Source organism: Canis lupus, chromosome 7 (genome assembly GCF_011100685.1).
Source record: "Canis lupus familiaris isolate Mischka breed German Shepherd chromosome 7, alternate assembly UU_Cfam_GSD_1.0, whole genome shotgun sequence".
NCBI lineage: Eukaryota > Metazoa > Chordata > Mammalia > Carnivora > Canidae > Canis > Canis lupus.
In genome coordinates this window covers 27,527,959-27,551,377 of record NC_049228.1, presented here as the reverse complement: position 1 = coordinate 27,551,377, position 23,419 = coordinate 27,527,959, and the positions used below count along the sequence as shown (strand labels likewise).

General features: G+C 41.1%; 1 protein-coding gene across 1 annotated transcript; it reads left to right on the top strand.

Annotated features, from left to right (window-relative positions):
- Nucleotides 1-4,406: 4,406 nt before the first annotated feature.
- On the top strand, nucleotides 4,407-23,285 carry FMO1 (flavin containing dimethylaniline monoxygenase 1). Its single transcript, NM_001003061.1, is given in 8 exon segments — nucleotides 4,407-4,546; nucleotides 8,853-9,041; nucleotides 12,104-12,266; nucleotides 15,996-16,138; nucleotides 18,530-18,729; nucleotides 19,788-20,143; nucleotides 20,865-20,937; nucleotides 22,546-23,285. Coding segments are annotated over 8 exon segments (1,599 nt in total). The 5' UTR covers nucleotides 4,407-4,414; the 3' UTR covers nucleotides 22,889-23,285.
- Nucleotides 23,286-23,419: the final 134 nt, after the last annotated feature.

Sequence of the window (23,419 nt, the reverse complement as noted above, 5' to 3'; positions counted from 1 at the left end):
GTTCCATTCTAGGCACTACGACAAAGTTTCTTGAGTTTCTATTGTCAGATCTCTACTGTTAATCCCACCCCCAGCTGAATTTACCACACATTTCGAAGGCTTTAGAAATCTTTTGTAGACAAATAGTCTAATGTCATCTGATTTACTATAGGGTTAGAAACTGCTGTGTTGTTGTTTGTTTATTTGTTTTGCTTTTTTGAGAAACTAAGTCTCCAGCTTTTATTATTCTTCGTTTCTCCTCCAGCCTAGGAAATGTCTATGGCCTTGTAACTGACAAATTTTAATCCTATCAGAATTTTTCATATGTGGTTAGGAATGGGCTTGAGGAGGCAGGGAATGGCGGCTGGGAAACAGGAATAGCAGAGCATGGCACTGCTCTGACATGAGTTTCTTACCAGTTTATGTTCATCTGTTCTCAGGGGCTAAGGAGGTACCCTTGAGCACCTCTAACTGCCAACCATCCAACTAACTCTACTTATCTCTGATTAGTCCTGAAATGCACAGCCTACCTAAGGATATTGTATCATTGTGCCAAGATGGTGTGTGTGTGTGTGTATTGTATCATTGTGCCAAGATGGTGTGTGTGTGTAAGAAAGCGAGACAGGCAGACAGAGAGAAGAGGGAAGAGGAAGAGAGGGATGGGGAATGTATAAATAAAGGGCTGGATGTAAGTCTGACAGCACTAGTAGAGATGGAGCACTAGGAAACATACAGGTAAGTTGCACCAGAGAGAGTTAAGAAACACTGGTTAATTGATATAGTGCTAGACTCAGATATAGGTTCACTTGCATTTTCCTGATATCAATAGGTAAGGTCCCCAGGCCAATAAACCAGTATGCCTGGCTGGCTCAGTTGGTAAAGCAAATGACTCTTGATCTTGAGGTCATGAGTTTGAGTCCCATATTGGGCACAGAACCTACTTAAAAAATAAATTAAATTAAATTAAATTAAATTAAATTAAATTAATATCAGGGCTGTGTTCTACTAGATAACATTATTTTATTTTAAGCAAAGTATAAAAAAATAAAATAAAATAAAATAAAATAAAATAAAATAAAATAGGGTGCAAAATAGGGTGCCTGAGTGTTTCAGTCGTTTAAGTGTCTGCCTTCGGCTCAGGTCATGATCCTAGAGTCCTGGGATCCAGTCTCACATCTGGTTCCCTGCTCTGCAGGGAGTCTGCTTCTCCCTCTGCCCTTCCCCCACTCATTCTCTCTCTTTCTCCCTCAAATAAATAATCGTAAAAAATAAAATAATAAAATAAAACAAAACAAAACAAAATAAATCTGGATGGTAAGACTCTAACTGTCTAGGTTCAAGGGGCCCTATAGTGTATGAGTAGTCAGGTACAAACAAATTAAGTATTTCTGTTCTTATGTCTTTGTAGTTGTTTGAAAAATAATACACAAATTGAAAGAAAAATAATCATTTTATTTCCTTGAATAACCACACTTATTTATAATGAGGCGAATGCTCCTGCTAGGCACCGTACAACTTCTCAATCCTTGGAATCAGATGGGATATCATCCCTTCATTCCCCATTCCACCTTAACCAACTTTCATGTGGTACTTGCTTTTAACATTGCAACTGCCAGCAATCTAGCATTGCAAAGAGATGACATCATCTAATGGAACACAATCCTAATTGGCATTAAAACTATCAACTACCTCCAGTTTTGCTCCATACTCAATAAACGTGTACATTCCTTGATATTTTAAGTTAATCAGAGCACCTCTGTGCATCATTTTGGAAATAGCGGGCCTAGTCTCATGTTCTGACCCCCTACATTATCCTAGTAAACTTAAATGAGCACTCTATCTGACTTCACTACATTATATATTTGCATTTTACTTCTCTAAAGTAGAGGAAGCAGTATAAAATGCCCAGGGGGGAAAAAAAAACAGCAGTTTCTAACTCTATGGTTAAAAATTGGGAACTTTGGGGGCATCTGGATGGCTCAGTCGGTGAAGCGCCTGCCTTTGCCATTCAGCAGTATGTCCCTGAACCTACAACATCCTACTCAAGGAAACGTACGTACACACTGGTTCTCGCTATACCAAGAGCCCATTTTTCCTGCCTGGGACACTGCCCTGGATACATGGCAAGATATCCATGGACTAGCGTCTCTCCAGGGAAGTTAGATCTCTCTCCCTGCTGATGTCTAGTTTCAGTGGAGCCACACTAGGGAAATTGCCCCACCCTCTTTCTCAGTCCAGCTACTGGAAATGGCTCCACATGCTCCCCTTACAGAAGGAAACTGCTTTGTTTCCTAGTCTCCTGCAAAGGACACGAGCATCTTGCTATCATCAGGCCTGCTGTCTTTATAGGGCCAGCGTGCTTCTGCACACAGTTGCAAATATCGTATTATCTGTGCAATGCTCCCCTTCTTTCCTAGAGTCATTTTTCTCATAAGAGTGGATATTCTTCCTTGAATGCCTACTATGTCCCACAGAAATGCATAGCACTATGTCCCATTCTACAGATGAGGAGCGTGAGGCTCCCCCAGGAGGGTATTTTCCTATACGCCAAGCTGATAGAGCAGGGATTTAAAACAAATGTGTCTGGGCTCAACACCTACATTTAGGGATCCCTGGGTGGCGCAGCGGTTTAGTGCCTGCCTTTGGCCCAGGGCGTGATCCTGGAGACCCGGGATCGAATCCCACATCAGGCTCCCGGTGCATGGAGCCTGCCTGTGTCTCTGTCCCTCTGCCTGTGTCTCTGCCTCTCTCTCTCTCTCTCTGTGACTATCATAAATAAAAAATTTAAAAAAAAACACCTACATTTATTGCTTTACATCAGCTGCATCTCTAAATGTAGGGTCACTTTACTTCTCTAGAACCCAGGAAGAGGAAAATTGTATAAGGTTGTCCATTAGGATCCAGAGCATGACTTCTCCTAAAGGTAATTTACCAGCTCTTCCCCAGTCAATCGGAGCCAGTTGTTACAGGGAAGCAACCAGCCCTACAACACATTTAAAGAACACTTGAAAAAAAAAATGGGCCTTTCATTCAAGAGCTATTGCTTGGGCATCTGTTATATTATGTTCCCAGTGCCTCCCTGGCCATAGGAGCAATCGCAGAGAGCAAGCAGGTGACGTCTCTATAGTGGAGCTACCTCTCTCAGGTTCCCAATCCTAAAAAGCAAAATATGTGACGTCTCTATAGTGGAGCTACCTCTCTCAGGTTCCCAATCCTAAAAAGCAAAATATGTGTATCCTAAAAAGCAGTTTTGTGTAAAGATCTCATCTGTGAAACAAGAAAACAGCATCTACTCTGTGACCTATGTGCTTTAAAAACTCACTAACATAAGGAGATAAAATTGTCACAAAAACGTATTAGTGAACACATCTAAAATTGTATGATTTAGGGTGAAACGTGTATATTGACCAGACCGTATAGGAAATAAAAGAGCAGAGGCTCACTGATGGGAAAGGCAGGAGAGGACACCAATTTGGGGAAATGTTTTTACAGTAATAATAACTTATATCTATTGAGCATTTGCTATGTGTCAGGAACAGCTCTACATCAACTGACATGTGTTGACTCACTTGATTCTCACCAAACACTGCAAGGAACCGACCACTGTTTTCTCCATTATTGTGATGCGCGGAGGTTAACTAACTTGCCCAAGATCACACAGCCGTAACCGACAGAACTGAACTTTAACCCGGGCAATCTGCCAGAGCCTGCTTGCTTAACCACTATGCTATATTGCCTATCAGCATTCTTATGTGGCCCAAGAACAGATGATCCTCCACCTGTGCCAGTAGGGACAGGGCCACATTCCCTGGGGTGAATCAGTATCTGATGGGGAGGGGAAGGGATGATTGTCCACACACAGCAGCCTCTCTCTTCCCCTGGTAGCTGTTCACTGCTGTGGGTGGGAGGAGGATGGACCGCGCTGAGGCCCACGGAGCGCCAGAGGGCTGGGACTCTCCAGGGGCAGTGCCGTAGCAGGACCCACATTGGCCAAGGTGCCTCAGCTCCCAATCCCAACTGCACTTCACCACTGCTGTGTGGCCTTGCATCAGTTCGCTACACCAATCTGAGCTCTGGTTTCATATGTTTATTTAGAAAAACGTGCTTGACAAGGTGATTCTGGTCACTACTCTATGCCATTCTGGAGTCAGTGAAGGGAGGCTGGAGGCAGCAGCACAGTCCAGATGCAAAACTCTCCACTAAAAGGTCCAGTTTCAGCCCCTCTGTCTCAGCAGCAACCGTGCTAACATTGGGCAGCAGCTCCAAGTGAGGGGGTGGGAGCTCACCAGGAACAGGGGCAAAGAAGTGGCCTGAACATTTCTCACATTTCTTCATCTCCCTGGTTCTCTCCTGGTTGGCTAGAGCAGCCAAGCATGGGGTGGGGCTTCCACTGGTGAATAAAAAGCTCTGCTTTGCTTTCCCCACACAGGAGAACATGGCCAAGCGGGTTGCAATTGTGGGAGCTGGGGTCAGTGGCCTGGCCTCCATCAAGTGCTGCCTGGAGGAAGGACTGGAGCCCACATGCTTTGAGAGGAGTGACGACCTCGGGGGGCTGTGGAGATTCACCGTAAGTGGGGGGCTCGGGGCTGTGCGATGTGTCTGTCGGGAAAGACTGCACGGATGTGAAAAGAAGTAGAATTTCTCCCATGACACTGACCGCCCTGGGCCGGGACGGGCGGGGTGGGGGTGGCGGGGTAGGGCTTGGAAGCATCTGCTGAACAGGGAGCCAGGAAGACCTCTGAAATTCGTAAAACAAAGAAGCAGGGCACAGCCTAAGCTTGGGTGGGGAATGTATGAGCCATCTCGCAAACTTGATCTAGGGCCAAGAGAGATGCCCCCAAAGGGTGGCAGGGAACGGAGAGGTTGGGACATGCCAAGAAAGCCTAGAATAAGGGGAGCAGGAGCAGAACTACAGGGTCTGACTCAAGGCCAGGGACCTCGGTGTTCAGGACAAAAGTACGAACCCAGCAGTGCAGGAATGTCAGCCTCTGCCTATAAGACAGAGCCACTTGGAGCTGCTTCTGTTCCCAGGCCTCCTCCATCTGAGGTGAAGTGACACAGGGCTCAGTGTAGGATGAGCTCTTTACTCAAGGTCCTGCTCTCCAGGCAGCCCCAATCTATGCCAAGAACCATTGGAAGTAAAGAATGTGGGTTTGGAGCCTTTTTTGAAGCCCTAAGCAAAAGAAAGTAATAGTCTCAAACCTCAGCAGGGTTACAGTCCAGCCTGGAGAGGAAAGTGAGGTGAGGAAGCAGAAGGCCTGGACCGATGGGGGCCTCGGGGGCACTACTGGGGCCACTGAAGCCCCGTGAGTCCCATGGCGTGGCCAGGAAAGTATTCGCATCAGCACTTCCAAGCTTCCTGCTTCCCCTCCTGCTCAAGAGCACAAGAACAGTAAGTGTTGATGAGAAAGCCATCAAGAACAGTGAAAAGAAGCAAGGTTTCAGATATCCGGGCCTCAGAGCCCATAAGGAGCTAACAGGAAGTCGTAGCACTCCTCTCACTATAGAAAAGTGGAATTTGGAACTGGAATGAAGTGTTTTCTAACTCAGTGAGCAAAGGCCAGAGAGGCCGAGGCTTCTAGTTGGTTGCAGTTCTCCCAGCATAGTCCAGCTTGGCTCACATAGAGAAGAATCGCATGTCTTTTTTTTTTTTTAAGATTTTATTTATTTATTCATGAGAGACACAGAAAGAAGGCAGAGACATGGGCAGAGGGAGAAGCAGGCTCCATGCAGGGAGCCTGATGTGGGACTTGATACCAGAACTCTGGGATCACGCCCTGAGCCGAAAGCAGACGCTCAACCACTGAGCCACCCAGGCGTCCCAAATTGCATATCTTGAGATGTGCCTAACCACCAAATGTGACCATCAGCACATAGAAACTTCCCCAAGGGCACGAGGTGAAAGAGCACATCTGTTTCCATGTTTCCAAGTACAAACATCACATTAGGATAGAGGAACTCTAACACCTGTGCTGTAACTCTCCCCTCCTCCAAAAGACATTGCTAATCCAGCATGATACACTTCCTCTGATAAGCCTCAGAACTCTTCTTAACACATACTTGAAAAAAATAGGACTAATCTATCAGAGTTGGGAGTTGGCTTGCAAGATGAGACTTCTCAGTTAGATGAGGAAGTAGCAGAATTATCTGGTTAAAGTAATTTCCATCAAAGCAAAAGTGAGTCCAGAATTGGCTTGCAAGATGAGACTTCTCAGTTAGATGAGGAAGTAGCAGAATTATCTGGTTAAAGTAATTTCCATCAAAGCAAAAGTGAGTCCAGAGAACCTAGTCCATACTGGAGAAAAATGCACCTTATATAGGTCACAGACACTTAATTATTAACACCAAAACTCACTGAACTAAGAATCAAGAGAAATGCATTCTAGATCCAGCTGTGCCCACACCTGGCCGTGTGACTTGGTCAGGTCAAATGCCTGCGCGCAAGGCCCAGGGGAACACAGAAATGAGAAAGATGCATCCTATCCTCAGACTGCCGCCAGGGTAATGGGAAAAGAGTAGGTAAGGATGGTTGAAACCATTACATATGTGAGCCCAAACTGGGATGAGATCCTGGCAGAAAAGGAAAGGAGTGGAGTTATAGGCACATGGAAGGGTTTGCCTCAGAAAAGTGGAGAGGCATAACCTCCTCTAAGATGGTGGGGGGAAGGTGGAGGGGAGGAAAAGTGAACATGAAGAAAAACATTGAGGTAGAGAGGAAGGAAGATGCATGATCTCCGAAGTCAGTCCCTGCAATGCTGTCAGGAAAATGCAGCATCTGTGGAGGGTGAAGAAAGAGTCGGGCTTAAGGGTGTGGAAAAGTAAGAAAAATAGAGGCAGTGGTGAACACATATTGTGAAGCCCATGACAGGACATCTAAAGGATGGCAAAGAGGGTGATCCAGCAGCTGCCCAATTAACAAGGCATTCCAGCCCTGTTGTTTCATTTATTAAATGAGAACTTGAAACCAGGTTGAAAAAAAGCTAGGGGGCTGGGAAGCAGGAAAAACCACCCACCTTCATTCTGCAGCCTTTTCTTGACACAGTGGCCTCTTGAGATGACTGGACCACTCTGAGATACCTCTGACACCTGAGAGGAAATCCCTAAGTGAGGTGACCTTAACGGGGCCTTCCAGCTCTAACATGCTATGAACCTCCTGAGCTTTCTAAAGGCATCCAATCCTCCTCTTCCTATCTCTGTGCATGCACATGCATATGCACACACACACACACCCAAGGCTAGTTAGATGTGTCTCTGCACTCAAACCAGGTGGCCAATTCCAAACCTGCAAATTAAAGTATCTGGTCTAGCAGGGGCTATACTTACCAGAAAGCCCACAGGGGGATCCTTAGTGCCTGTTCTGGGTATCAGGGGTCATCATGCAAAATTGGACCAGCGATCAGCAGAAACCCCAGAAAACACATGTGGAGACCACTTCCATTTCCAATTAGGGAGACATGCCAAAGATTACAGAGATTATAAATCACTGATCTTAATTCATCCCTCAGAGGTGCATAACTCTGTCTCTCCCAGTGACCACAGCCTTAGGCAAAGAGGAAACAGATAAAGGTTGCAATGGAAATCGTTGGGGTGGGAGAGGATGTGGCAACCTTTAAAAAGAAAAGAGATACATTGGCAAAGAGCCCACTTCCGTCCACTAACAAGTGGAGGTTGGAGGCCTGTATGGAAAGTCTATTTTACAACCAACTCTCTTAGGCTCTTGAGTGTAAGTTTTTCTAGATATATTCTGGACAAGTGAGACTGTCAGAGGCGGGGCCACAGACAAGCAAGATATAGTGAACCCAGGATCCCTGGGTGGCGCAGCGGTTTAGCGCCTGCCTTTGGCCCAGGGCGCTATCCTGGAGACCCGGAATCGAATCCCACGTCGGGCTCCTGGTGCATGGAGCCTGCTTCTCCCTCTGCCTATGTCTCTGCCTCTCTCTCTCTCTCTCTGGGTAACTATCATAAATAAAATTAAAAATTAAAAAAAGGTTTAAAAAAAAAGATATAGTGAACCCATTAGTTTATGAGATCAGTAACATTAATTCAAACCACAAAGATATGTTCATAATTTTGCTCTCTGTAGTCACTATACATTTCAGGCAGATCTAGATTCACATCCTTTGAAGGAACAAAATGAGCCCTCCTCCCCATGTGTGAAGTTTATGTTCATCTTTCCATTTATTCACACAAATAAAATTAATTTTTGTATCACAGGGAAAAAATGAAGAACTATGCATAACCAAAATGGCAAATAATATTAAAATACTAAGAGCCACATTCCCATTAAACTCAGAACATCCTCCAAAATACATCCAAAAGACAGAGGCAGTGTATATTAAAGACTAAATATCTAAATATACCAAAACTGCTTATTACTCAACCTGGCGGTAGTTGTCTGAGATATTGATATTTACCAGTTATTCAGGTCAAAATCGGGGGAGGGGGAAATGAGTGTTTCACTATGTACATGGTTGTGCGGTCTTCATAATCTGCACCCCCTTCTCCATAATCCTTTCGACAACACCCTGTGAAACCAAAATACCTAGCAACAATCCATAGTCCAGATACTACTTTCTGGCTCTGGTCTATCTCCATATTTTCCTGTATTTCGCAATAATGCCATGTGAAGCTGGACAGGTGAGTCCATCCTGGGCTTATTTGTTAACATGTAATGAATGAAATTGCAATTCTGATAATAAAATTCAATGTTCAGTGTTCACCCTACCTCAAGGGCAAGACAACAAATCCCATTAGAAAGGGTAACCTTAATCTTTGTCACTGTTTGAAATGTCTAAATACGAACATCCATTTCATGTATGTGCGCACACATGCACACATGCATACACACTCATGTGCTTACATTTTTTGTACAGGAACATGTTGAAGAAGGCAGAGCCAGCCTCTACAAGTCTGTGGTTTCCAACAGCTGCAAGGAGATGTCTTGTTACTCAGACTTTCCTTTCCCAGAAGATTATCCAAACTATGTGCCAAATTCTCAATTCCTGGAATATCTCAAAATGTATGCAAACCGGTTCAGCCTTCTGAAATGCATTCGATTCAAGGTAAGACACAAAACATCAGTCAGTAGTCAGGAAGTATTGCCTGTTTCCCATTTCTCTCAATAGCCTAGCCCTTGGTTCTGTAGACAAGATGAGGAACTGGCAAGATTGATGACACCTAGCTGGATTCCTTTTCGTCTGGTACTCATAACTACCCTAAGTAAATGTGGAGGTGGATACTTTCTGTAAGGGTTCATGTGTATAAATTTTTGGCTTGTAATAATTTAATCCAAGTATCAAAAGAGACCTAAAAATATCAAACCACATTCTCAGCTTGGGACCAAAGCACATAGGGACACTGATCACTTCTACCAGTACCTAGGTATTCTCTTCTTGAGTATCCCTTTATAAGAAAAATCCTGTGCTATGTTTATTTGAAGGAAATCTTTTCTATTTGAAGGAAATATTTTCTAGATATCCTTGGGAATAGAAAAATCTTTGAATATTGTTCTTTTCAGATGCCTTACCCACCTCCCTTCCCATTTCCAAGAACAGAGACAGGAAAAAGGTAGAAGGACGGGGGCATATGAATACACTCTCTTCCCCCCTTCTTTTCCTCTCCAAGAAACATGAAAATCCATGTATTGTCCTTCTCTTAGATCTCACCCTCACCCTGCTACCGATGGGGATGGTAATAAATTCCTAAGCAACATGAATAACCAAAACTAGTAGCAAATAAGATTCATATTCACAACCTTAAAAGTACTGACCAAAATGAAACCACTATCTTAAAGAGCTATCTGCACCCCCACGTTCATTGCAGCATTATTTACAATAGTCAAGACACGGAAACAACCTCAGTGTCCATCAATGGGTATGTGGACAAAGAAAATGTGGCACACACATACACACACACTGGAAGGTTGGTTAGCTATGAAAAAAGAGGAAATCCTGCCATTTGCAACAATATGGATGGACCTTTAGAGTATTATGCTAAGTGAAATAAGCCAGACAAATACTGTATGATCTCACTTGGATATGAAATCTAAAAACAACAAATTCATAGAAACAGAACAGATTGGTGGTTGCCAGAGGTGAATGGTGGGGGTTGGGAGGTATGGGTTAGGTGGTCAAAAGGTACAGACTTCCAGTTATAAGATAAATCCATTCTGGAGATATAACGTATAGCATGCTTAATATATAGTTAACTGTGTCGTATATTTGAAAGTTGCTAAGAGAGCAGATCTTAAGTTCTTATCACAAGAAAAAGAATTATGATTATGCAAGGTAATGGATATAAACTAAACTTATTGCTTGTTGTAATTATTTTGCAGTATATACATATATCAGATCATTATGTCATATACTTTAAACTTATTTGAGGAGGGCGGGGGTTGGGGGTGACTGGGTGGCGGGCACTGAGGTGGGCACTTGACGGGATGAGCACTGGGTGTTATTCTGTATGTTGCCAAATTGAACACCAATAAAAAATAAATTTATTATTAAAAAATAAAATAAAATAAACTTATACAGTGTTGTATGCCAGTTATCTTTCAATCAAGCTGGAAGAAAATAAAAGTACTCCAGTTTTCCAAAGAGTATTTTATTCCACTTCCTTATTTTGCAAGGCACACAGTAAAAATGAAGCACTACCACAGAGAATGGACATGATCCACAGAAATATTTTTTAATGCATCAGAGTTTCTGAATCTGAAGCACTCCTTTACTACACGCTGCCCCAAGCCTGTTTTAAAATAATTGAAGGGCACCTGAGTGGCTCGGTCAGTTAAGCATCTGCCTTCGGCTCAGGTCATGATCCCAGGGTCCTGGAATCAAGTCCACATTAGGCTCCCTGCTCAGTGGGAGCTCCCTCTCTCTGTCTCTCATGAATAAATAAATAAAACCATTTTAAAAAATAAAATAATTGAAAAAATGTTTAAAACTAGATGTTCACCAAAGTTTTAAGAAACTACATACAAGTAGCTGTCTATAAGAGATTTCTTTCCTCTCTGTGCATTCCAAATTTTTCATTACAAACAGTTCTTATTTTTAAGATGAAAGTAAATTCTATTTAAAAACTAATTAATTTTTAATTAATTGCAAACTTTTATTTAAAAAAGGAAGATTTAAAAAAAAATAAAAAAAATAAAAATAAATAAAAAATAAAAAAGGAAGATTTCCTAATACCAATGTTGGAATCCAACAAGCACTTCAAATATTATCCAAATACTGACCCCATTAGGAAAGACTTGAGACACCCTGTCTTCTCTGAAAACTGAAGAAGAAAGGCAGCAAAGTCTCTTGGCCAGTGGAGCATTTATGCCTTAAGTTTGACTTATACATTTATTTTATATATTTTCTTAATCAGAACCTCACACCCATTAATATATATGTACTTGATTAAAACAAAAATAGACTGAAATTTGGACTTCTCCCAGAACATTGAGGCCATAAAATTAGCATTTCTCAATCATTCTCTGAATCTGGGAAAATTTCGGCAATATACTCTATAGGACCTTTCATAAGGTAAGATACTCAAGACCAAATTTATATTTTCAATTTATATTATCCATGCCCCTATTAAAGTACAGCTCTAGGTGTACAACAGAAAGAATAATGAGGGATCCCTGGGTGGCACAGCGGTTTGGCGCCTGCCTTTGGCCCAGGGCACGATCCTGGAGACCCGGGATAGAATCCCACTCGGGCTCCCGGTGCATGGAGCCTGCTTCTCCCTCTGCCTGTGTCTCTGCCTCTCTCTCTTTCTCTCTTTGTGACTATCATAAATAAATAAAATTTTTAAAAAAAGAAAGAATAATGAAATATTCTTTCTTACAACAGAAAGAATAATGAAAAAGACATCAGAAGACCATGATTCTTACTGTGAGAATTGGAGCAAATCACTAAAACTTTTTGGGTCTCATCATTTCCCATAAATACTCCACCACAACTCTAAACTTAGAATACTTCCATTTAGAAAATAATGGTTAATCTGATAATTCAATTCAATTTCTAAGTTTATGCTTATTAATTATGTTTAGTCTGTGCTCTAGAACATTTGAAATGTCAACTGGGCCAGAAAGCCCTTACTAGAAACTTGACAATTGTGACTATGATTCTTTTTTCAGACTAAAGTCTGCAAAGTAACAAAATGCCCAGATTTTACTGTCACCGGCCAATGGGAGGTAGTCACTCAGCATGAAGGAAAGCAAGAGTCTGCCATCTTTGATGCTGTCATGGTCTGCACTGGTTTCCTTACTAACCCACATTTGCCACTGGACTGTTATCCAGGTACATCATTTTCTGAAATTGACTTTAATTTGTCTCATGGGAGCCATCCTGCTACTGGCTTGGTCCAGGAATGAATTTTTACAGTTCCTCCATTAAATAAAGTTGTAAGGTAAAAGGAATTTTTTTTCTAACCAGAACTTTCTCCCAATTTTTGATTTTCATTTGTTCCAAACAACCTGTAAGTGCCAAAAAGTAGAATAAATAACTAGCAAGCAATTTTATTTTTCACCTGAGGTTCAGTGTCACTCCTTAAGTGATGTGTAACATTCAGAAAGTTCTAAGACACACAATGCTTACACAAGTTGTTAGCTTCAGTGGTAGCATACAACCAAAGCTGAGTTTAGAGGCCACAAAGGTCAATAAATGAATAAAGGGAAAAGTAATGTGATTTTTGTTTGTTCTGTAGAGGTTTAGCTAGACCAGAAGTATATGGCACTAGGTCAGTAGTCAACAGGGAGAAGAATCTTGGGAGTCAAGTTAAGTCATCTTTGGGTTTCAGCTTCCTTATCTGGTTTTTGCAACCATGATTCATGTTAATCTATATCAAATTTCCATTGGATTACAATACAGAGGGAATAGAAGATGCAATGGTTTGGTTTATTTTATCTGCAGTAAGTTTTCAAAAAGTTAAAACTTTAGGAAATGTGTATCATCTAAATATGGCCTGGAATGATCTCAAGGCTCATCTCACAATAAACTCACACTTCCAATGGCCCCCAGACCTTATTCAAGTCAAGTCAGAATAAAGTACATCCTGAACACTGCCATGGAATAGAATCATTGAATCGAAAATCACCAAGTCCAGTCTTCTTCCCTATACAAGGAACTATTCTCCAAGATCCCTGAGAAAGGCTCAACAGCCTCTGCTTGAACAATTAAAAATGGACAAGACAGCCCAGTCCTTTCTCAGTTCTTGTACACACAGAAAATCCCTGATAAGGAAAACTACTCAAACTGCCAGGGAGGAGTGCCTGGTACAGGGTCACTCCAAGAATCCAGAAAATTGACATAGAGAGTACAATGAATTTATTTGGCACTCACAGGGTATGTAGCCTGTAAAGAAGGAATGAAAAGAGTTTTATAGGAGTCCAGTGGAGGAATCACAATCTACATATGACCTGCAAATGATATCAATGCTCATTTTATTGTTTTTGTACTTTTTTGTATATTTTTTATTGGAGTTCGATTTGCCAACATATAGCATAACACCCAGTGCTCATCCCGCCAAGTGTCCCCCTCAGTGCCAGTCACCCAGTCAGTCATCCCATCCCCCTGCCCACCTCCCCTTCCACTACTCTTTGTTCGTTTCCCAGAGTTAGAAGTCTCTCATGTCCTGTCACCCTCTCTGATATTTCCCACTCATTTTCTCTCATTCCCCTTTATTCTCTTTCACTACTTTTTATATTCCCCAAATGAATGAGACCATATAATGTTTATGCTTCTCTGATTGACTTACTTCACTCAGCATAATACCCTCCAGTTCCATCCACGTCGAAGAAAATGGTGGGTATTGGTCATTTCTAATGGCTGAGTGATATTCCATTGTATACATAGACCACATCTTCTTTATCCATTCATCTTTCTATGGACACCGAGGCTCCTTCCACACTTTGGCTATTGTGGACATTGCTGCTATAAACACTGGGGTTCAGGTATCCTGCCGTTTCACTGCATCTATATCTTTGGGGGTAAATCCTCAGCAGTGCAATTGCTGGGTCATAGGGTAGCTCTATTTTTAATTCTTTGAGGAACTTCCACACAGTTTTCCAGAGTGGCTGCACCAGTTCACATTCCCACCAACAGTGCAAGAGGGTTTCCCTTTCTCTGCATCCTCTCCAACATTTGTTGTTTCCTGTCTTGTTAATTTTCACCATTCTCACTGGGGTGAGGTGGTATCTCATTGTGGTTTTGATTTGTATTTCCCTGATGGCAAGTGATGCAGAGCATTTTCTCATGTGCTTGTTGGCCATGTCTATGTCTTCCCTGGTGAAATTTCTGTTCATATCTATTTCCCATTTCATGATTGGATTATTTGTTTCTTTGCTGTTGAGTTTCATAAGTTCTTTATACATCTTGTATACTAGCCCTTTATCTGATATGTCATTTGCAGATACCTTCTCCCATTCTGTAGGTTGTCTTTTGGTTTTGTTGACTGTTTCTTTTGCTGTGCAGAGGCTTTTTATCTTGATTAAGTCCCAATAGTTCATTTTTGCTTTTGTTTCCCTTGCCTTCATAGATGAATCTTGCAAGAAGTTGCTGTGGCCAAATTCAAAAAGGGTGTTGCCTGTGTTTTCTTCCAGGATTTTGATGTATTCTTGTCTCACATTTAGATCTTTAATCCATTTTATCTTTGTGTAAGAGAATGGTCTAGTTTCATTCTTCTGCACTTGGCTGTCCAATTTTCCCAGGACCATTTATTGAAGAGACTGTCTTTTTTCCAGTGGATAGTCTTTCCTGCTTTGTCCAGTATTAGTTTCATAGAGTTGAGGGCCTATTTCTGGATTCTCTATTCTGTTCCATTGATCTATGTGTTTTTGTGCCAGTACCGCACTGTCTTGATGATCACAGCTTTGTAGTACAATTTGAAATCTGGCATGCCCCTGGTTTTCTTTTTCAATATTCCCCTGGCTATTCGGGGTCTTTTCTGATTCCACACAAATCTTAAGGTTATTTGTTCTAGGGCAGCCCCGGTGGTGCAGCGGTTTAGTGCCGCCTGCAGCCCAGGGCGTGATCCTGGAGACCCTGGATCGAGTCCCACGTCAGGCTCTCTGCATGGTGCCTGCTCCCTCTCTCTCTCTCTCTCTCTCTCTGCGTGCGTCTCTATGAATAAATAAATTATCTTTTTTAAAAAAAAGATTATTTGTTCTAACTCTCTGAAGAAAGTCCATGGTATTTTGATTGGGATTGCATTGAACGTGTAAATTGCCCTGGGTAGCATAGAGATTTTCACAATATTAATTCTTCCAATCCATGAGCATGGAATATTTTTCCATCTCTTTGTGTCTTCCTCAATTTCTTTCAGAAGTGTTTTTTAGGGTATAGATCCTTTAGGGTATAGATCCTTTACCTCTTTGGTTAGGTTTATTCCCAGGTATCTTATGCTTTTGGGTGCAATTGTAAATGGGATTGACTCCTTAATTTCTCCCTCTCCAGTTAAAACAGTAGATCTAAACCCCAGTATGACTAACATAATCCCTTTTTCTTTGAGCCAACTCTTGCTGACTCAGCAAACTCAGCCTGAGTTATAGTCAATCACCACAGTGAACTATCAGTGAATTTCCCCCAAACCATATGGATCTTTTTGAATAGGAACCACATTTCATTTATCTTATTTCACTAATATCAACTAGCACAGTACCAAGCACATAGACGCCAAAAAAAAATTTTGCTGAATAGAGGAACTGATTCAGTTTCCTTTAACTTCTCTGCTCTTGCTCCTTGCTTGTGAAAAGTTCTATATAATCAAATATTAATAAATATAATATTACTGTCCTGTTGATTTCTACCAACTTTTAAATGGAGTAAGTACCTCCATTAAATAAATAATCACTCACTAATTTCTATGTCTTCATAGAAAGTCATGTATTCATATTTTGGATTTTCTTAAAACTGAGTATGCTATTAAAAACAACCAAAATAATCCATCAAAAGGAAATTATTAAGGAAACAATATTTGTGTTTCATTCACTGATTCTGTAAAATTCCTTATTTGACTTTCTTTTTCTATAGGTATAAATACATTTAAAGGCCAATACTTTCATAGCCGACAGTATAAACATCCAGATATATTTAAGGACAAGAGAGTCCTTGTGATTGGAATGGGGAATTCAGGCACAGACATTGCTGTAGAGACCAGCCGCCTGGCAAAAAAGGTACCATTCTTCATGTTATTTAATGAAGAGCTTTATCTTAAGGTGTGTGCCTCAGGCAAACAGTGAAAAATGATAAAAGAAAGAAATATGCCTAAAGCACACACATGCAAAAAATCAGATTTTTCAAGTGTTTTTTTCTTACATGTTTATAAATTTTACTGCAAATTTGAAGTGTCATTTTTCCTCCAAGACCAACTTCTCTGACTTCCTATTTTTGTCATGTTCCCAGTCATCCAACAAGAGCTACAGGAGACACCTTTGTCTTCTCTAATCCCATAGGTGAAAAAATCCTATCCTTTTCCTTGCTAAGATTTCCCATTTGCTCTCTCCTTTCCTTGTTAACCACCACTACCCTCAGCAGGTCCATATTACCTCACACTGAGGCTACTGCACTGTCCTCTTAATAATAATTGTAGGAATAATTCATATTTACTGGGGCTTCTTCTGTGTCAAGCACTTCAATAAATGCTTTACTGCATGATCTCAACCAGCCATCAAAAGAAGCCGCTGGAGTAGGTACTATCATATCGGTACCCTTAACTATAAATGAAGGAACTTAGGCTTATAGAAGCTAAGTAGCATGCTTGAAGTTGTGCCACTAGCAGATGGCAGAGCCAGTCTTCAAGTGCAAATCCCTCTGACTCGAAGCACCTGTTCCTAATACTACCCACATCCCTAAATGCCCAGTCCCTCCTCCCACACGTGGCAATCCATACAGATACCCTAACACCAACAAACAAATCCTCTGAGAAGCCACCTTTCATTATGATTCTCTCATGTTTAAAAACTTCTAATAACTCCCCTTACTTAAAAAAAAAAGTCAATTATACTCAACCAAAAAATAAAAAGTGGGAGAGAGCAGCAGAGGAAGCAGATCTGAGAAAGCACAGGCCACTTTTGATCACTTTGCAAAAACAGTGGAAGCTAAGAAAGCTATGCTGGCTCCATGCTCCTGCCAAAATGTGCAGGGAAACTCATTTTACTAAAATAATAAAATAAAATAAGCAACACAAAAAAAAATACAAATAATAAATTGCAGATGGATTAGCCCTGCATTATAGGGTTCTCCTTAATCTGGTTCAAATCTGCCATTTCATCTTTATCCCCCACTACTTTGAGCCCTTTCTGATTCTGCGTCTGTTTTCCCCTTTGCTCATACCATACTCCTCCCTTCTCTGGTGCCTTTTCTCCTTTACTACAATCCGTGTACATCCCCAACTATCTCACCCCAACACAGTGGTCTCTTCCTAGTATGAATTTATGTAATAATTGTAATTAACATTCCTCAACAAATACAGATTAGTTGTTGGCTTCTGATGTGCCAAATGTGGTGCCAGGCACTGGGAATACACTGAAGAACACAGTAAAAACAAGATCTCTGACATCATGAAGAATAGAGTCCTGGGGGGGCACAGATGCCAACTAAATAAGTATAGATAATTAGGTCACTAACTGTGAGAGTGAAAATAGCCATGAAGAAAAAGGATTGGGGGATCCCTGGGTGGCGCAGCGGTTTGGCGCCTGCCTTTGGCCCAGGGCACGATCCTGGAGACCCGGGATCGAATCCCACGTCGGGCTCCCGGTGCATGGAGCCTGCTTCTCCCTCTGCCTGTGTCTCTGCCTCTCTCTCTCTCTCTGTGACTATCATAAATAAATAAAAATTAAAAAAAAAAAAAAGAAAAAGGATTGGGAGTGTGTGACTTTAATATTCCTTTTGAGGACTTTCAAAAAGGAACCTGATTGGTTGATTGATTTGGAGAGATTTAGCAGTTTGGTGGAATTATCCTAAAAGAAGGGAAAGGAGGTCCTGAAATAAAAATTAACACAGTCTTACCGACTATGACCACTATATGTGAGTAGCATATTATTATTTATATTTCTCTAATTATTGGAAATTTCAAACTTAGTCAGCTGGTAAACTCAATCTGTAAAGTAAAACAAAAAAAAAAAGAATTCACTAATTGTATTACTGAACTTTATTGTCAATTCAAACAATGGTTTCTACTGAAACTCTTTGTAGATGACTTTCAACTGCTGCCATGCCCTGTTCTTATTACCTACAAAATTGTAACCACCTGCTCATTGTTTTTCACATGAGACTTTCAATCCCCCTGGGTGGTCACAGTATCTCATTCACTGTCATTGTGTCTGGCAGACAATAAATTCTCAATTATATGTTCTCAGGCATTTTAATACTCTAGATACTCAAACCATGATATCAAAAGAATAACTTTAAAACGGGAGAGGGAAGAGCCAAAACTATCTTGTTGAGGATGTATTTTGAGGGTGGCAGACTTTTTGGTATCATTCTAATCATGAGACTTCTGAATTTCTGGCAAGGCCAACCCTGTGCAGTGTGTCAAACTGAGTGACTTCTTTGATTGCTTTCAGGTGTTCCTCAGCACCACTGGAGGGGCATGGGTGATGAGCCGAGTCTTTGACTCAGGATACCCATGGGACATGGTGTTCATGACTCGATTTCAGAACATGTTCAGAAATTCTCTCCCAACTCCAATTGTGACGTGGTTGATGGCAAGGAAGATGAACAGCTGGTTCAATCATGCAAATTATGGCTTAGTACCAGAAGACAGGTAAATATAGTGTATCTGCTGAGGGCTATTAGGAAGAAGGAACCTTGATCCTTCTACTGACATAACCAAATCAGGCAATAACACAACAACTTGATTGAATATGAAGAAAAACTTACCTGCCCTCTTCCACCTCCTACCTCCAAACCCCTCAAGTGTTCTGATTCCTGGCATCAGAGCTGTGTCTACCATAGCTTTGTCTAACCTGGATGGTAGCTGTGGGACCATAAAGAATTTTGTTTAATCACATAAATTTAGAAGATGTGAAATGAGCCTAAAGAACTATAATCCCTTCACTCTTGGATTTAATCATTTATCATTTCCAAAGTTTTTGCATATATACTATTTCATATGCTCTTCATCCTCCCCAATGAACTAAGGATGGCAAGTGTCAGTAACCCTATTTTACAGATGAATAAAAACCAGTTGGGACCAAATGACTTCCTCAAGCTCTGTTAAGTATAAACATTAGAACAAGAAGCCACCCTTCCTCCTACCTATTCTAGTATTCTTTCCACTTTGACACACCGTCTCTTTCCATGCATTCACCATAAGCTCAAAATGGCTCAGCTAATTTAAAATCATCTCACAAAGCATTTGCTTAGTGATTCCAAAGGCATAGGCATAAGAAGATAATCCTGCACTTGTTCCTATTAAACACATGCATGCTTTCTTCATACAATCGCTTCCTAGGAGGAGACAGCTCCCAGGAGTCCTCAGCAGATGTAGAAGTCCCTGGCTTCCCCTGTAGTCCTTCAGCACTGCCCTATCTCTAATGACAGTGATAACCGAGTGCTGAAATTCAGCAAGGGAAACAGGAGCCAGAGAAAGCTCTGACCCCCTTCTCCACAGGCTTCCAAACTCTAGTAAATGGCAAGCACATTTCATCATTCTTCTTGGACATGCATGAATCCCTCCCATAGAGGTAACTTCTCCCATGACTGGCACCTCCTGCCTGGACAAGGGGAGAGTCCCAGAATGAAGAAGAGAAGTGAAGGGGGAGGGAGAGCTGGCCACACTGGTCACTGGCAGATCTCTTCCCTGCCCACATTTCTGTTTAGGACGCAGCTGAGAGAGCCTGTGCTAAATGATGAGCTTCCAGGCTGTATCATCACAGGAAAAGTGCTCATAAAGCCAAGCATAAAGGAGGTGAAGGAAAATTCTGTTGTATTTAACAACACCCCAAAGGAAGAGCCCATTGATATCATCGTCTTTGCCACTGGATACACCTTTGCTTTCCCCTTCCTTGATGAGACTGTAGTCAAAGTTGAAAATGGCCAGGCATCGCTGTACAAGTACATCTTCCCTGTGCATCTGCCAAAACCAACCCTGGCTGTCATTGGCCTCATCAAACCCTTAGGCTCCATGATACCCACAGGAGAAACACAAGCACGATGGGCTGTTCGAGTCCTGAAAGGTATGTGCATGAGAAACTACAGGGCACATGTCTTTGGTTTGCCATGTTATTTGGGATATTGGAAATTTTGAGACCATCCCCAGCTCCTATCTAACGCCACAGAATCTTTAAAAGCAGGATTCATTCTATTCTTTATGGAATTATGCTATTGTAATGAATCTTAGCCATTACCAGCACAAAAGATAAATCAGGGGCCACAAAATAGAAGTTGTGTCTACCTGTTATTTTCACTGAATCAACAAGTTCAATGAAAATGTAAAATTTCAATTGAGTAACAAAATTCAATTGTGAGGTTTTGTTGTATTAAATAAGTAGTGAGGGATCCCTGGGTGGTGCAGCGGTTTGGCGCCTGCCTTTGGCCCAGGGCGCGATCCTGGAGGCCCAGGATCGAATCCCACATCAGGCTCCCGGTGCATGGAGCCTGCTTCTCCCTCTGCCTGTGTCTCTGCCTCTCTCTCTCTCTGTGACTATCATAAATAAATAAAAATTTAAATAAATAAATAAATAAATAAGTAGTGAGATGACCAGATGTTTACAACTTTTTGGGTGACAGCATTATTACCAGGTAGCGTTATATACCACCAATTCATATGGGCTTCTAACATTTATTGCCAGAAGAACAGACAAGTCATTGGGTACTAAAAATAAAAGATGAGCAGTAGTAAAGCATCTTCACCCACGAAAGCAGTTAAATTGTCCTTCTTGTTTGTATATTTCATAGGTATAAATAAGTTACCACCACAAAGTGCCATGACAGAGGAAGTTAACGCAAGAAAAGAAAACAAACCCAGTGGGTAAGTTAACCAAGTCAACCACTTACACATCTTTTTTGATTCATAACTCAAACTGGTAGAACAATAGCAGACAGAGGTGAGTTACACTGGAGGAAAAAGAACACCTGAGATTTAGGGGGAAAAAATCTAGGATAGCCTGTTAAGGGAAGAGGGAACAAAGGGAATTGAGAAGTTTAAGTGTCCCCAGATCATCACTTCAGACCATGATTATCCAATGCCACATGGAGTCTGGATTCAAAACCAAATATAATGAACTCTCATCTCCCAGATACATTATTCCACACCTTATTCATAATCAGTCAAAGAGCTGTGTTCATTCCCTCTGACGCCAGAAGGGTCTGCTTACTCATTCATTCAACAAATCCGTATCCAGCTCTATTGTTTTATTCAGATTCCTACTCTAGAGCAAGATTCTGCAGACTATGGCCTGAGGGCCAAATCTGATGACAACTTGAATTTTTCTTTTATGTTTTTAAATGGGTGAGATAAAAGAATATTTTATGATATGTGAAAACTATATGAAACCTAAACCACAGTGGCCAAATATAAAGTTTTATGAGAACATAGCCACATTTATTCACTTACAGATTGTGTATAGCTGCTTTTGAGTTACAACAGGGGGGTTGAGTAGTTGAGACAAAGACCATAAAATGAAAAAAAAAAAAAAAAAAAGACCATAATATGGCCCTCAAAGCCTAATGTACTTACCATCTGGCCTTTTGTCAGAATAACTTTGTTGACCCTGTCCCCTAGAGGAGAGGTTTCCACTTATGTTCTGCTCTTTGGCTGGTACTCAAGGGCCAGGGATTACAGAGGGGAGGTGGCCAGCAAAGAAGGGAGTCTTAGCCTCCTCCTCACTCCTAAACCAGCTAAAACATCTCTGGTTTTATCTGATTTACTGTTTATCTGTTTTGGGCTTTAATATAAATTTTCACTTAAAAAATGATTTCTGAGACCAAAAGAAAGTTTGAAAGTCACTGCATTTAAGAATTTTTATCACTTCTCTAATTTATATATATTTTCAAACTTCATATTGCTCTATCCTTGTCAAAGCGCTAAATCCCAAAATAATAAAAACATTCTAGATGTCTCTATTTCACCCTCAACCTGGAATACGATTTGATCTCCGTTATGGAATTCTGCTATAACATAGATAATTAATTAGAACTGCACAATGGAAAGGCTTCTTGTCACAAAGGTCAGTCAGTGATTTTAGGGCCTGATACCAGCATTAGGGGTTCTTGTGGACTTTCACATTATAAAAATCTAACAATAATTGAGTTTTAGAAAAATTTAGGAAGAGTGAAATTATTTATTTAAAAATTTTTTTCTAGAAATTGCTAATTATTTGACAAAAGAACTAAAGAAATACTAGCTGCATTATGAGCATGTGGAGTACCATGCCTATAGAGTATCTTGTCAAGGAACTCATATATTTAAACAACAACAACAACAAAACCATTAGACAGCTGTGGGCTTTGAGGGAAGAATACACAAACCATTTCAAATTTTCTATTGTCACTGTTTACTCTTGGCACTTTTTCTTGTTCTGGATTATCATTATTTTATCTTTTTGTCTTCTTTATCCCCAATTTTCCTTTTTTAAAGGTTTGGCTTGTGCTACTGCAAAGCTTTACAATCAGATTACATCACATACATAGATGAACTCCTGACCAATATCAATGCAAAACCCAACCTATTCTCATTGCTCCTGACGGACCCACGCCTGGCTTTGACCATCTTCTTTGGCCCATGCACACCATACCAGTTCCGCTTGACTGGCCCAGGGAAATGGAAGGGAGCCAGAAATGCTATCTTGACTCAATGGGATCGAACATTCAAAGTCACCAAAACTCGAATTGTACAAGAATCCCCAACTCCCTTTGCAAGCTTGCTTAAACTCTTAAGCCTTCTGGCTTTGCTAATGGCCATTTTCCTAATTTTCCTATAAGAAGTACCCAGATGGCCTGTCAGATGCACATAGTAGATTTACAGTGCTCTGGTCCCTCCATTCCCACATCATGACCCTCACAGCCTTGAACTATATTCAAGTGGTGAAGGCCACCTCCCATCCTTCCCTGGCTGACCCCAAGGCTACCACTGGTATTCCTGGACCTCTCCCAGCCCCACCTGCTCCCAGTGCTAGAGCAAGATAATCATGATTTCTGTGCATTTGAAGGCTACTGGGAAGTTCCATGTTCATTTTACAAAGAGAGTTGTTTACGGCAGCACTCTGAGCATTTATATCTCTCTCTCATATAAACCATTTCATAGGCCTCAAATAAAACCCCCTAATTCACAAAAGATTTGGTTGTACTAAAATGATGTTGTTATGGTATCAGCTGATTGGAAATAAAAAGAAAGAAAAAACCTAGAAATTGATTATTTCCAGTGGTCTTTTATGCTCTTTTTACAAGATGGGGGGAAAGATGAAGGGAAAGAGACAAAGGGATGAGATGTCTACTCATGAAGGCCATAAAAG